Source organism: Papio anubis, chromosome 10, assembly GCF_008728515.1.
Source record: "Papio anubis isolate 15944 chromosome 10, Panubis1.0, whole genome shotgun sequence".
NCBI classification, from domain to species: domain Eukaryota; kingdom Metazoa; phylum Chordata; class Mammalia; order Primates; family Cercopithecidae; genus Papio; species Papio anubis.
In genome coordinates this window covers 125537184-125549688 of record NC_044985.1, presented here as the reverse complement: position 1 = coordinate 125549688, position 12505 = coordinate 125537184, and the positions used below count along the sequence as shown (strand labels likewise).

The 12505-nt window shown below is 49.1% G+C and overlaps 1 protein-coding gene across 3 annotated transcripts in view; it reads left to right on the top strand.

Moving 5' to 3' along the window:
* THAP4 (THAP domain containing 4) overlaps positions 1–12209 on the top strand; it is a 45888-nt gene extending 33679 nt beyond the window's left edge. For all 3 annotated transcript variants that reach the window (XM_003908202.4, XM_021924252.2, XM_009183558.4), the window contains one exon: positions 11890–12209. In XM_003908202.4, coding sequence (XP_003908251.1) covers positions 11890–12009 — 120 coding nt within the window. In that variant the 3' untranslated portion in view covers positions 12010–12209. The remainder of the gene's footprint in view (positions 1–11889) is intronic.
* The last annotated feature ends 296 nt before the right edge of the window (positions 12210–12505 follow it).

Below are 12505 nucleotides of genomic sequence, written 5' to 3'. Positions count from 1 at the left end.
AAAAAGTTTGGGGATTGCTCTAATAAATTATATTAATACATATTAATAGCTCATCAGTGCTGGGCCATGTTTGTTTTCGGGGATAACCCTGAGTTGTCATGATATGTTGGTTTTAGACCTCGTTGTCCATTTTGATATTGGAGTTATTCACAAGCTAGCTGGGAGCTTCTTAGCTTTTGCAAATGTTCTCTGGCGAAGGGTGGCCCCATGGGAGTTGGTCGGCCTCTCTGGGAAGATGTCTGGGACCTAGACCTCAGCTGTGCTTTTACTTTGTTCCATGACTGCTCATCTCTCCACGTTCTTACTTGGCTTCATCTGCAGATTCATTGTTCTCCTGGAAAAGTGTCTGTTTCATGAGATTTTCAGAATTTTTAGAAGAAGTAATAGATACTGTTTTCTCTTGATCTGCCATTCTATGTCACTTCTCTTTTACTGATGTTTTGTGTGTGTTTTCTCTTTTTCTTGATTATACTTGCCAAAGGTTATCTATTTTACCAGGATTTTTGTTTGTTTGCTTGTTTATTTTTGCTAAATAACTAGATTTGGGTTTTATTAATTAAAAAGTGCCTCTTTTTCTGCGAATGGAGAGAGACAATGGAGTTGGGAAGCCTGGGCATGGTGCTCAGGGGAAGGCTCTGTGCCATGCAGCCCCTGCACCCCAGAGGCTTTGGGGTCCTCTGCGGAGTGACTTAACGGACAGAAGCTGGAAGCACAACCTGAGGGGCTGGACCTCCCCGTTGGGTTGACATCAGCAGGACCGAGGAAACCAGGAAGCACACACACAAGGCAGGGACCTTGAGGCCAGAAGGAGAGAAGGAGGCAAGGGCTGGGTCTTGGAGGGCCTGTCTGTCCTACTAGGCTTGTGCGGGCGTGAAAGGAGCTGTCCCTGTTATTACAGTGTTGGGGGAGTTTCCTGGGACTTTCTTTGTAGCCAAATACAAAGTCAGTGTTTCTCATCTTTCCAATGAGTATTGGGGGAAATGTGTCTTCCTTGTTAAGTTCAGAGTTCTGTAACTTTATGTGCTGCATAAAGAAGTTTTACAGCCGGGCGCGGTGGCTCAAGCCTGTAATCCCAGCACTTTGGGAGGCTGAGGCGGGTGGATCATCTGAGGTCAGGAGTTCGAGATCAGTCTGGCCAACCAGGTGAAACCCCGTCTCTACTAAAAATACAAAAATTAGCCAGGCATGGTGGCAGGCACTTGGAATCCCAGCTACTTAGGAGGCTGAAGCAGGAGAATCGCTTGAAACCGGTAGGCCGAGGTTGCAGTGAGCCAAGATCGTGCCATTGCACTCCAGCCTGGGTGACAAGAGCGAAATTCCATCTCAGGGAAAAAGAAAAAAGTTTTCCTCAGTGACGGACTGACCCCATGTATGATGGTGGCGCCATAAGATTGTAATGGAGCTGAAAAATTTCTGTTACTGCATGAGTAACAGAAGCCATTTAATGTAGCACAGTTACTTTTTAAAAATAAAAATATTTTCATAAATTTAATGCAGCCTAACTGTACTGTATTTATAAAGTTTATGGTAGTGTGGTCATGTCCTAGACCTTCACATTCACCCACCACTCGCTCACTGACTTACCCAGAGCAACTGCCAGTCCCGCCAGCTCCACTCACGGTGCCTGCCCTAGACAGGTGGACTTCTTGTTGTTGTTGTTTTTGAGATGGAGTCTTGCTCTGTCGCCCAGGCTGGAGTGCAGTGGTGCGAACTCGGCTCACTGCAAGCTCCGCCTCCCGGGTTCATGCCATTCTCCTGCCTCAGCCTCCCGAGTAGCTGGGATTACAGGCACATGCCACCATGCTGGGCTAATTTAATATTTTTAGTAAAGACGGGGTTTCTCCATGGTGGTCAGACTGGTCTTGAACTCCCGACCTTAGTTGATCCGCCCAGCTCAGCCTCCCAAAGTGCTAGGATTATAGATGCGAGCCACCACACCCGACTGTCTTATGTATTTTTAACAGCTTTTTAAATATATAACGCGGTGCTGAGCGCAGTGGCTCACGCCTGTAATCCCAGCTCTTTGGGAGGCCAAGGTGGGCATATCACCTGTGGTCAGGAATTTGAGACCAGCCTGGACAATGTGGTGAAACCCCATCTCTACTAAGAATACAAAACAGGCCGGGCGCGGTGGCTCAAGCCTGTAATCCCAGCACTTTGGGAGGCCGAGACAGGCGGATCACGAGGTCAGGAGATCGAGACCATCCTGGCTGACACGGTGAAACCCCGTCTCTACTAAAAAATACAAAAAAAGTAGCCGGGCGAGGTGGCGGGCGCCTGTAGTCCCAGCTACTCGGGAGGCTGAGGCAGGAGAATGGCGTGAACCCGGGGGGCGGAGCTTGCAGTGAGCTGAGATCTGGCCACTGCACTCCAGCCTGGGCCACAGAGCGAGACTCTGTCTCAAAAAAAAAAAAAAAAAAAAGAAAGAATACAAAACAATTAGCCAGGCGTAGTGGCGGGCGCCTGTAATCCCAGCTACTTAGGAGGCTGAGGCACGAGAATTGCTTGAACCTGGGAGGCAGAGGTTGTGGTGAGCTGAGATCACACCACTGCACTCCAGCCTGGCAACAGAGTGAGACTCCGTTATCAAAGAAAAAAAAAGATATTCACATACTATTCAAATCACTCCAAGTGTGCAATTCTGTGAGTTTTAGTATATTCATAGCACTGTGTACCCATCATTACAATTAATTTTAGAACATTTATCTTTTGTGGCATAATCATGACTCACTGCAGCCTCAGCCCCCCCAGACTCAGGTGATCCTCCCACCTCAGCCTCCTCAGTAGCTGGGACTACAAATGCACACCACCACAACTGGCTAATTTTTTCATTTGTTTGTTTTTGATTTGGGTTTTTTTGTTTTTTTTTTTTTAAGAGAGAGTCTTGTTCCATCACCTAGGCTGGAATACGGTAGCAAGATCTTGGCTCACTGCAACCTCCACCTCCCAGGCTCGAGCGATCCTCCCACCTCACCCTCCCTAGTAGCTGGGGCCACAGGTGTGCACCACCACGCCCAGCTTTTTTTTTTTTTTTTTTTTTTTTTTGTACTTTTAGTAGAGATAGGCTCTTGCCACCTTGCCCAGGCAGGTCTTGAACTCCTGAACTCAAGCAATATACCCACTTGGGCCTCCCAAAATGCTGGGATTACAGGCATGAGCCACCGCACACAGCTAATTTATTTGTATATTTTGTAGAGACAAGGTTTTGCCATGTTGCCCAGGCTGGTCTCGAACTCCTGGACTTAAGCAGTCCTCCTGTCTTGGCTTCCCAGAGTGCTGGAATTACAGGCGTGAGCCACAACCCCTGGCTAGAACATTTTTTATACCCCAGAAAGATACCTCGTACCCTTTAACTGTCGGCCCCAACTTCCATCTCCCCCAACCCCTGGCTACGACTAATCTACCTTCTCTGCGGGTTGCCTGTCCTGTCCTGTCCTGAGCATGTCCTAGAATTGGGGCCGTAGACTGTCACTTAGTGTAAGGTTTCCAGGGTGTATACAACTTGGAGCATGCCTCAGGCCTCACTCCTTTTCATGGCTGAATTATTCCATTGATGATGTGCTGTATTTTGTTTATCCATTCCTCATTGATGGGCAAGTTGGTTGTTACTGAATCTTGGCTGTTAAGAAGAATACTGTGCCTCGCGTGGTGGCTCACGCCTGTAATCCCAACACTTTGTGGGGCTGAGGCAGGAGATCGCTTGAGCCCAGGAGTTCAAGACCAGCCTGGGCAACATAGCAAAACCTGTTTCTACAAAAAATACAAAAAGTAACCAGGCTTGGGGATGCATGCCTGTAGTCCCAGCTACCTGAGAGGGTAAGGTGGGAGAATCACTTGAGCCTGGGAGCCGGAGGTTGCAGTGAGCAGTGATCATGCCACTGCACTCCAGCCTGGGTGACAGAGTGAGACCCTGTCTCAAAATCAATACATGAAATAATGCTGAATTGCCTCTGAAACACATTTTCAAGCAAACCTGCTGTTCTCAGCCTTCATCCACAGCCACTCATAGAGACGCTCAGGCTGTGCCACGGAGCTTTTGTGGGTGTGAGGCAGGCTGTTCGCCTGTCCCCGGTGCTGCGTTCAGCCTCGCCCTTCGGTCGGCTGTGTCAGTTCCCCGTGTGCGTCTGATTTCCAGCCCCTCGCGTTCTGTGGCTGTGTGCCACCTCTCCTCTTTCTCCTGTGGATTCACGCTGTGGACAGCATTCCTTCACTGCCATTCTGGTAGGGGGCTGTGCAGGAGCCACCGCACCGTCCTCACCCAGGAGGCCTCACCTCAGTGCTCTGTGCCGAGTTGCTTGCTGGGTGACAAGATTTTCATCTACATTTTATCTTTTTTAAAATTTTTTTACTTTTTATTTTATTATTACTTTTTTTTAGACAGAGCTTTGCACTGTCGCCCAGGCTGGAGTGCAGCAGTGCGATCTCGGCTCACTGCAGCCTCCACCTCCTGGGCTCAAGCGATTCTCCCACATCACCCTCCCAAGTAGCTGAGACTACAGGCGTGCAGGACCACTCCCAGCTAATTTTTTGCATTTTTAATAGAGATGGGGGTCTCACTTTGTTGCTCAGGCTGGTCTCAAACTCATGGCCTCAAGTGATCTACCTGCCTCGGCTTCCCAAAGTGCTGTGGTTATAAGTGTGAGCCATCGTGCCTGGCCAGTTTTTCCTTTTAAGAAACATGATATTGCCGGGCGCGGTGGCTCAAGCCTGTAATCCCAGCACTTTGGGAGGCCGAGACGGGTGGATCACGAGGTCAGGAGATCGAGACCATCCTGGCGAACACGGTGAAACCCCGTCTCTACTAAAAAATACAAAAAACTAGCCGGGCGAGGTGGCGGGCGCCTGTGGTCCCAGCTACTCAGGAGGCTGAGGCAGGAGAATGGCGTAAGCCTGGGAGGCGGAGCTTGCAGTGAGCCGAGATCGCGCCACTGCACTCCAGCCTGGGCGACAGAGCGAGACTCCGTCTCAAAGAAAAAAGAAACATGATATTTGGGATTATTGTTTCTCTGTAGTGTGAGGTAGCAGTCCCATTTTCCCTTTTTCCCCGTACAGATGTCCTGAGGCCCTTGTTAAGCACTGTGGCCCTGCTGACTGCGGTTTGGGGCATTTCCCCTCCTCGGCTGTCAGGATTGATGCTGCCGGCCATAGCCTCAGACCTGGTGTCTGCACGTGGATGCAGAGGCACCCGGTTGTTCCCCCTCGCTCTGGAGGACTGGGCTGGAACCCCTTGAAGAGAGCGAGGCTTGTACTGGGGAAGCGAGGCCTTGCCTTAGCTTCTCCGTGGCATCTGGGGAATCAGGCTGGGATGGGACATGTGAGTGTCTTTACTGTTTGTGTGGGTGTTGGTGGGCATGGCCCAGACTGCAGGCCCCACAGAGGGTGGCAATGCCTTCGTGAGCTGTGGACTGAGCGTGGTGGAACCTGTGGGCTGCCAAGGGTCCCGGGCCGGCTTGCCCCAGAGACAGCTTGTCGCTCATGTCCGGTGACTGAGCAGTGGTGGCAGACCCCAGGGGAGAACTGAGCGTGTTTGAAGAGACTCATGTGACTCTTTAGGGGAGGGCCTGAGGGGTCCCCAGGCTCCCACTGACCTGCACCTTCCCTGTGCTGTGTGTGTCTGTGCTTTATAACTTCAGGGCCCCGTGCGGTCTGTGCAGCACGTGCCTTGCGGCAGCCCTGAGAACAGGCAGGTCCAGGCCCAGGCCCCATTTTACAGTGAGGCTCAGAGAGGCCCCCAGCCTGGCAGAGCCTCCCCAGCTTCCTGCCTAATGTGGGTGGCTGTGGACCTAACTGCAGCCGGGGCTGCCGCTGGCGACCTGTGATGTGAACTTGAGCATCTTTTCACATCATTGCTGGGCCATCCTCCAGTGAGGTGCCTATTCAGGTCTGGTGACCATCTTCCACTGTGCCTTTTCTGGCTGACATGTCAGAGTTCTTTATATAATTTGAATAAAGCTCTTTGTTAGCTAAATGTGTTGCAAATAGCTTTTTCGGTTTGCGATTATCTTTTGAGTTTTACAAATTGTTTTTGAAGAACAGAGGTTCTGGATTTTACGTGGTTCAGTTTGCCAGTCTCTTCTTTTATTGATTCTGTTTTTAATGTGTCCTAGTTAAGCAGTCTTTCCTTACTAACAGGTCAAAGTATGTATTCTGAATTTTTCTGGAAGCTTCACAGTTCAACCTAAAACCTTTCCTTTAGATCATTAATCCACCTGGGGTTGAGTTGGTGTGTGTATTGTGAGGTGCTGTCCCTTCTCCTTGTTCTCAGATGAGAGCCAGCTGCCCTGCACCCTGGCTGAAGAGCCTGGCCCCCCATTCACCCACGCACCTGCCCCCCAAGCCCCTCAGCATCTTTCATCAGAGGTCTGCTTCTGACTGTCTGTCTGGTTCCAGGTGGTCTGTTTGTCAGTCCCTATGCCAATATCACGCTGTCTTCATTATCATGGCCTCTACTTTTTAAAAATCATCTGCGGCCGGGCGCGATGGTTCACGCCTGTAATCCCAGCACTTTGGGAGGCCAAGGTGGGCGGATCACGAGGTCAGGAGATCCAGACCATCCGGGCCGACACGGTGAAACCCTGTCTCTACTAAAAATACAAAAAAATTAGTTAGGCGTGGTGGCGGGCACCTCTAGTCCCAGCTGCTGGGGAGGCTGAGGCAGGAGAATGGCATGAACCTGGGAGGCAGAGCTTGCAGTGAGCCGAGATCGCACCACTGCACTCCAGCCTAGGAGACAGAGCGAGACTCCGTCTCAAAAAAATAATAAATAAAAATAAAAATCATCTCTATTGAGGTATACTTTATATGGAATAAATGCATACACTTCAAGTGTGCAGTTTGATACATTTGGACAAGCATTTATAATCTTGTAATGCTGCCCCAGTCAAGACTGAGAACAGTCCCAGCACCCTAGAAAGTCCCTGTGCTCCACAGGCGGCCCCCGCTGCCCTCTCACAGCCCCCGGCCCGGTTTCTGCCACTGCAGACTGAGCAGCTCTGCATGTCCTAGTGCCCATTGTCATCATTCGAGCAGTTCAGTGTGTCCTAGCGCTCCTCCACATCAGCGGAGCCACAGCACAGGCACTCATTTGTTTCCGGTCTCCTTCCCTCACTGAAACGCTCTCGAGATTGACGCATTCTGCTGCATGTGCCGTGTCTGCTTGTTGCTGTGTGGTGGTCCACCAGTGAGTGTGTCAGTTTTGTATATCCTTTCTATTGATGGATGTTTATTTGATTTGTTTCCAGTTCCGGGCTATTATGAATAAAGCTGTAAGCATGTGCAGACCTAACTTTGTGTGGACAGGTTTTTTTTTCTCTCTCTCTTGGGTGCATACCTGGGATTGGAACTGCTGGGTTCTGTGGTAAGCACCAAACTCTTCCAGAGTGGCTGTCCCCCTTGACACCCCAGCAAGGTTGTCCCACAGCCTCGCCAAGGGTTGGCCTTTGAGTTTTATCCTGGCCACTACAAGGTGGTGTTTCATTGTGATACTAATTTGCACTTCCCTGCTGCGTAACGATGCTGATCATCTTTCTGTTGTACTTATTTGCCACTTGTATTTCTTGTTTTGTGAAATGCACATTCAGATCTTTTGCCCGTTTGTTTGAGTGTTTGTGTTATTCCTGAGTTGTAAGAGTCTGTTGTTTGTTCTGGGTGTAAGTCCTTTATCAGGTGCACTTGCCAACAACATATTCCTATCCTGTGCTTTGCCTTTCTGTTTCCTAGACAGTTCCTTTTGAAGAACCAAATGTTTTTTTGTTTGTTTGTTTTGTTTGTTTGTTTTTTGAGACAGAGTTTGCTCTTGTTGCCCAGGCTGGAGTGCGATGGCGTGATTTCGGCTCACTGCAACCTCTACCTCCCAGGTTCAAGCAATTATCCTGCCTCAGCCTCCCAAGTAGCTGGGATTACAGGCGCCCACCACCGTGGCCAGCTAATTTTTTGTGTTTTTAGTAAAGGCAGGGTTTCACCATGTTGGCCAAGCCGGTCTCCACCTGACGTCAGGTGGTCCACCCTCCTCAGTCTCCCAAAACACTGGGATTACAGGTGTGAACCACCATGCCCAGTCTAGAACCAAATGTTTTAATTCTGTTACCATTTTTTCTTCTCTAGTTAGTGCTTTTTGTGTCCTGTTTTTCTTTTTTTTTTGAAATGGAGTTTCTCTCTTGTTGCCCAGGCTGGAGTGCAGTGGCACGATCTTGGCTCACTGCAACCTCTGCCTCCTGGGTTCAAGCGATTCTCCTGTCTCCGCCTCCCGAGTACCTGGGATTACAGGCATGTGCCACCACACTGGGCTAATTTTGTAGTGATTTTTTTTTCTTTGAACAGAGTTATTTAGAGATATGTTACTTATTTTCCAAACACATTTGAGAATTTTTAAAATAGATTCTATTGCTTAGGATTTTTAATTCAATTCTATAAAGCCCAGACAACATACCCTCTAATATTTTAGTCTGTTAAAAAATGTTGGAGATGCCGGGCGTGGTGGCTCACACCTGTAATCCTAGCACTTTGGGAGGCCAAGGTGGGCGAATCACGAGGTCAGGAGATCGAGACCATCCTGGCTAACATGATGAAACCCCGTCGTTACTAAAAATACAAAAAAATTAGCCGGGTGTGGTAGCGGGCACCTGTATTCCCAGCTATTGGGGAGGCTGAGGCAGGAGAATGGTGTGAACCCGGGAGGTGGAGCTTGCAGTGAGCCGAGATAGCGCCACTGCACACTCCAGCCTGGGCAACAGAGCAAGACTCCATCTCAAAAAAAAAAGTTGGAGACTTATTTTATGCCCTAGTATATGGCCTAACTTCATGACTATTTCATGTACACTTAACGAATGTAGCATTCAATAGTATAAAAGCCCCTCCACGGCCGGGCGCGGTGTCTCAAGCCTGTAATCCCAACACTTTGGGAGGCTGAGGCGGGCGGATCACGAGGTCAGGAGATCAAGACCATCCTGGCTAACACGGTGAAACCCGTCTCTACTAAAAAATACAAAAGAGGCCGGGCGCGGTGGCTCAAGCCTGTAATCCCAGCACTTTGGGAGGCTGAGACGGGCGAATCACGAGGTCAGGAGATCGAGACCATCCTGGCTAACACAGTGAAACCCCGTCTCTATTAAAAAATACAAAAAACTAGCTGGGCGAGGTGGCGGGCGCCTGTAGTCCCAGCTACTTGGGAGGCTGAGGCAGGAGAATGGTGTAGACCTGGGAGGCGGAGCTTGCAGTGAGCTGAGATCCGGCCACTGCACTCCAGCCTGGGCGACAGAGCGAGACTCCATCTCCAAAAAAAAAATACAAAAGAAACTAGCCGGGCGTGGTGGCGGGCGTCTGTAGTCCCAGCTATTCGGGAGGCTGAGACAGGAGAATGGCGTAAACCCAGGAGACGGAGCTTGCAGTGAGCTGAGATCCGGCCACTGGACTCCAGCCTGGGCAACAGAGCGAGACTCCGTCTCAAAAAATTAAAAAAAAAAAAAGCCCCCTCCACAAGCTGGAAACCCTGGGATGCCAGTGTCATGGCTCAGTCCAAGTCCAAAGGCTTCAGAACCAGGGAAACCAATGGTGTCACTCTCAGTCCTGGGCCAAAGGCCTCAGATCCCTGAAGAGTGAGGAGGTGCTGGTGACATCTGGGAGTCCAAAGATCGGGGGGCCTGGAGTTGTCCAAGGACAGGGGAGAAAGAGTGTATCCCAGCTCCAGCAAACAGATGGATATATTTGCCTTGTCTTTGTTTTTATTTTCTCTGGGCCCCCCAGCCTATTGGATGGTGCCCACCCTCATGGAGGGCAGATCTTCCTCACCTGGTCAGTCACCTCTGGAAACATCCTTTCAGACATACTCAAAATAATCCTTTACCAGGTTTCTCGGTGTTCCTTAATCTGGTCAGTTTGACACTTAACCATTACACCTACACCCATCCCTGGCTGCTTTCAAGTTTCTATTGTCTTGCCTTTGATTATCAGCCAAAGTTTTGCTGTGATATAATTAGAATTTGTGGCTTGATATATTTTGTTAGACTCAGAAAATTGGCCATCATCTGTTCCAATATTGCTCATGTTCCATTTTCTTTCCTGTCTTGTTCTGGGTCTCTGGTTACACATGTGTTCAATCTTTTGCAATTTTCAATGTGTCCCTTATGCTTTCATCCATAGTTTCCATTATTCTCTAGGCTTCAATGTGGATATTTCCTACTGATCATTTTCCAGTTTACTAATCCTTTCTTCATCTGTGTCTAATCTGCTGTTTATTTCATCATTGGGGCCTTAATTTGAGTGATTGTTTTTCAGTTACAGAATTTCTATTTTAATCTTTTTGATAAATTTTATCTGCAGAAATTCTCCATATTGTCTTCTGATAACGCCAATATTGGCATCCCCTGGGTGAGGGTGGGGGAGGTGTCTATTTCCTGTTTTTTCTTTTGATCTTATATCCTAGTAACCTAAGGAGTTTTTCTTTTTTTCTTGGATTCTAGACATTATGTATGAAAAATTGTAGAGATGACTTGAGGCTTCATTTGATGTTATCCTCACCAAAGAGTAGTTCTGTGCTTCTGCCTGTCAGTCATGGATGGACAGCTCGTGTTCAGAAGAGACTGAGCTGGTTTGAAACTGGACTACCAGCCTGTTTCTGTTAACCCTTACTCCTGGGATGGGACCCTTCAGGGTCCCCACCCAAAGCTGGGGTGCTTTCCTGGGCGTCTCCTTTTTTTCATTTTTTCTTTTTTAGAAATGGAGTCTTGCTCTGTCGCCCAGGCTAAGGTGCAGTGGCGCAATCTCGGCTCACTGCAACCTCCACCTCCCAGGTTCGAGCAATTCTCCTGCCTCAGCTTCTCGAGTAGCTGGGACTCCAGGCGTGTGCCACCACGCCCGGCTGAGCCTCTCCTCCTAGACGGACACCGAATTCCAGTGTTTGTCCCTCCAGCTCCATGAGTCCAAGAAGGCCTCACTCAGCTTCTCAGCCTCTTAGCTACCACATCCCTCTTAGCCTCCACCCCTTGAACCTCTTGACTTCCAGGCAGCAAAAGCATCAGGGCCAGTTGCTCCAAATTGGGTTTCACCTCCACACTTCCTTTTCTCTGGGGCACTGGTCCTTGCTGACTTGGTGGTTCTCTTGACACCTTTAAGGAAACTTCTTAAAATCTGGGTTATCTGCGAGGGGATTGGTCAGTTACAGAGTAGTTAGCCATGGCCATAAGCAGAACTCCGTTTCATCGACTTCTGGTGTCCCCCACCTGACCCCCCACACGTCTGGGACACTAGAGAGAGAGTGCCCATCAGAGAATTGTCTTTTGACAGTGAGCACTCATAATCTGCTGGCAAACGTTCTGGGCATACAGGGCTGACTCATTCGGGACTTAGCTGCCATAGGCTTGGATTCTTGTTGGAAACAGCTGCTATAATTTATTCTGATGAATTACTGTTCCAAAGATGGTGTTTCTGAGCTTTCCAAGAACACACTGGACATCAGTTCTAGTTACAGTGAAAGTGGGAGGCAGTGGAAAAGGGAAGCATTGGAAGCTCAGTGCTTGTCTGATCAGGTATATAATTTGTAGAGACCAAAAAAAGGTCGTGACTTTTCCCATCCAAGTACTAACCAGGCCCAACTCTCCTTAGTTTCCGAGGTCAGACGAGATCGGGTGTGTTCAGGGTGGTATGGCCGTCGACAAAAAAAGGTGACTTCTAAAGAAACAATCCCTGTGTTCACCTGGTGGTTTTCTGGAGACAGCTGAGGGGCACCTGGATTGTGACGTGCCCAGGGGCCCTGGGCTGTGTCTGTCATCCCCTGGCAAGGACACTGCCTGGCTCACAGCCCGTGAGGAGTGCGTGGCATGCGATGGGCACACTGGCGTTGATTGAATCTTTTGAGATAAAACTAAGGTATTTTTGTTTCATTCTCCTGCTCAGATTACCCGGAAGTTCAGGCTGAATTCTGAAGGCAAACTTGAACAGACAGTCTCCATGGCAACCACCACACAGCCAATGACCCAGCATCTTCATGTCACCTACAAGAAGGTGACCCCGTAACCTAGAGCTTCTGGAGCCCTCAGGAGGGCCTGGCTACTGTGTCTCAACGGTTCGGCTCCTTGGCATACAGTCCCTGCAGCAGAAGTGGGTGTGGCCGGGAGCCTCTGCGGGCTCAAGAGTGTTGTCCAGAGGTTTCTGTACTGGCATAGAAAAACCAAATAAAAGGCCTTTATTTTTATGGCTGAGGATTTTGAATATTATCACTTGTGTAGGATGTACATTTTTTTTATCTGCTGATGTTTGTTTTCCAAAGTCTTCCCTAAGAAATTAAGAAGGAGGCTGGGTGTGGTGGCTCATGCCTGTAATCCCAGTATTATAGGAGACCAAGGCGGGTGGATCATCTGAGATCAGGAGTTCGAGACCAGCCTGGCCAACAGGGTGAAACCCCATCTCCACTTAAAATACAAAACATTAGTTGGGCGTGGTGGCATGCGCCCGTAATCCCACCTACTTGGGAGGCTGAGGCAGGAGAATTGCTTGAACCCAGGAGGTGGAG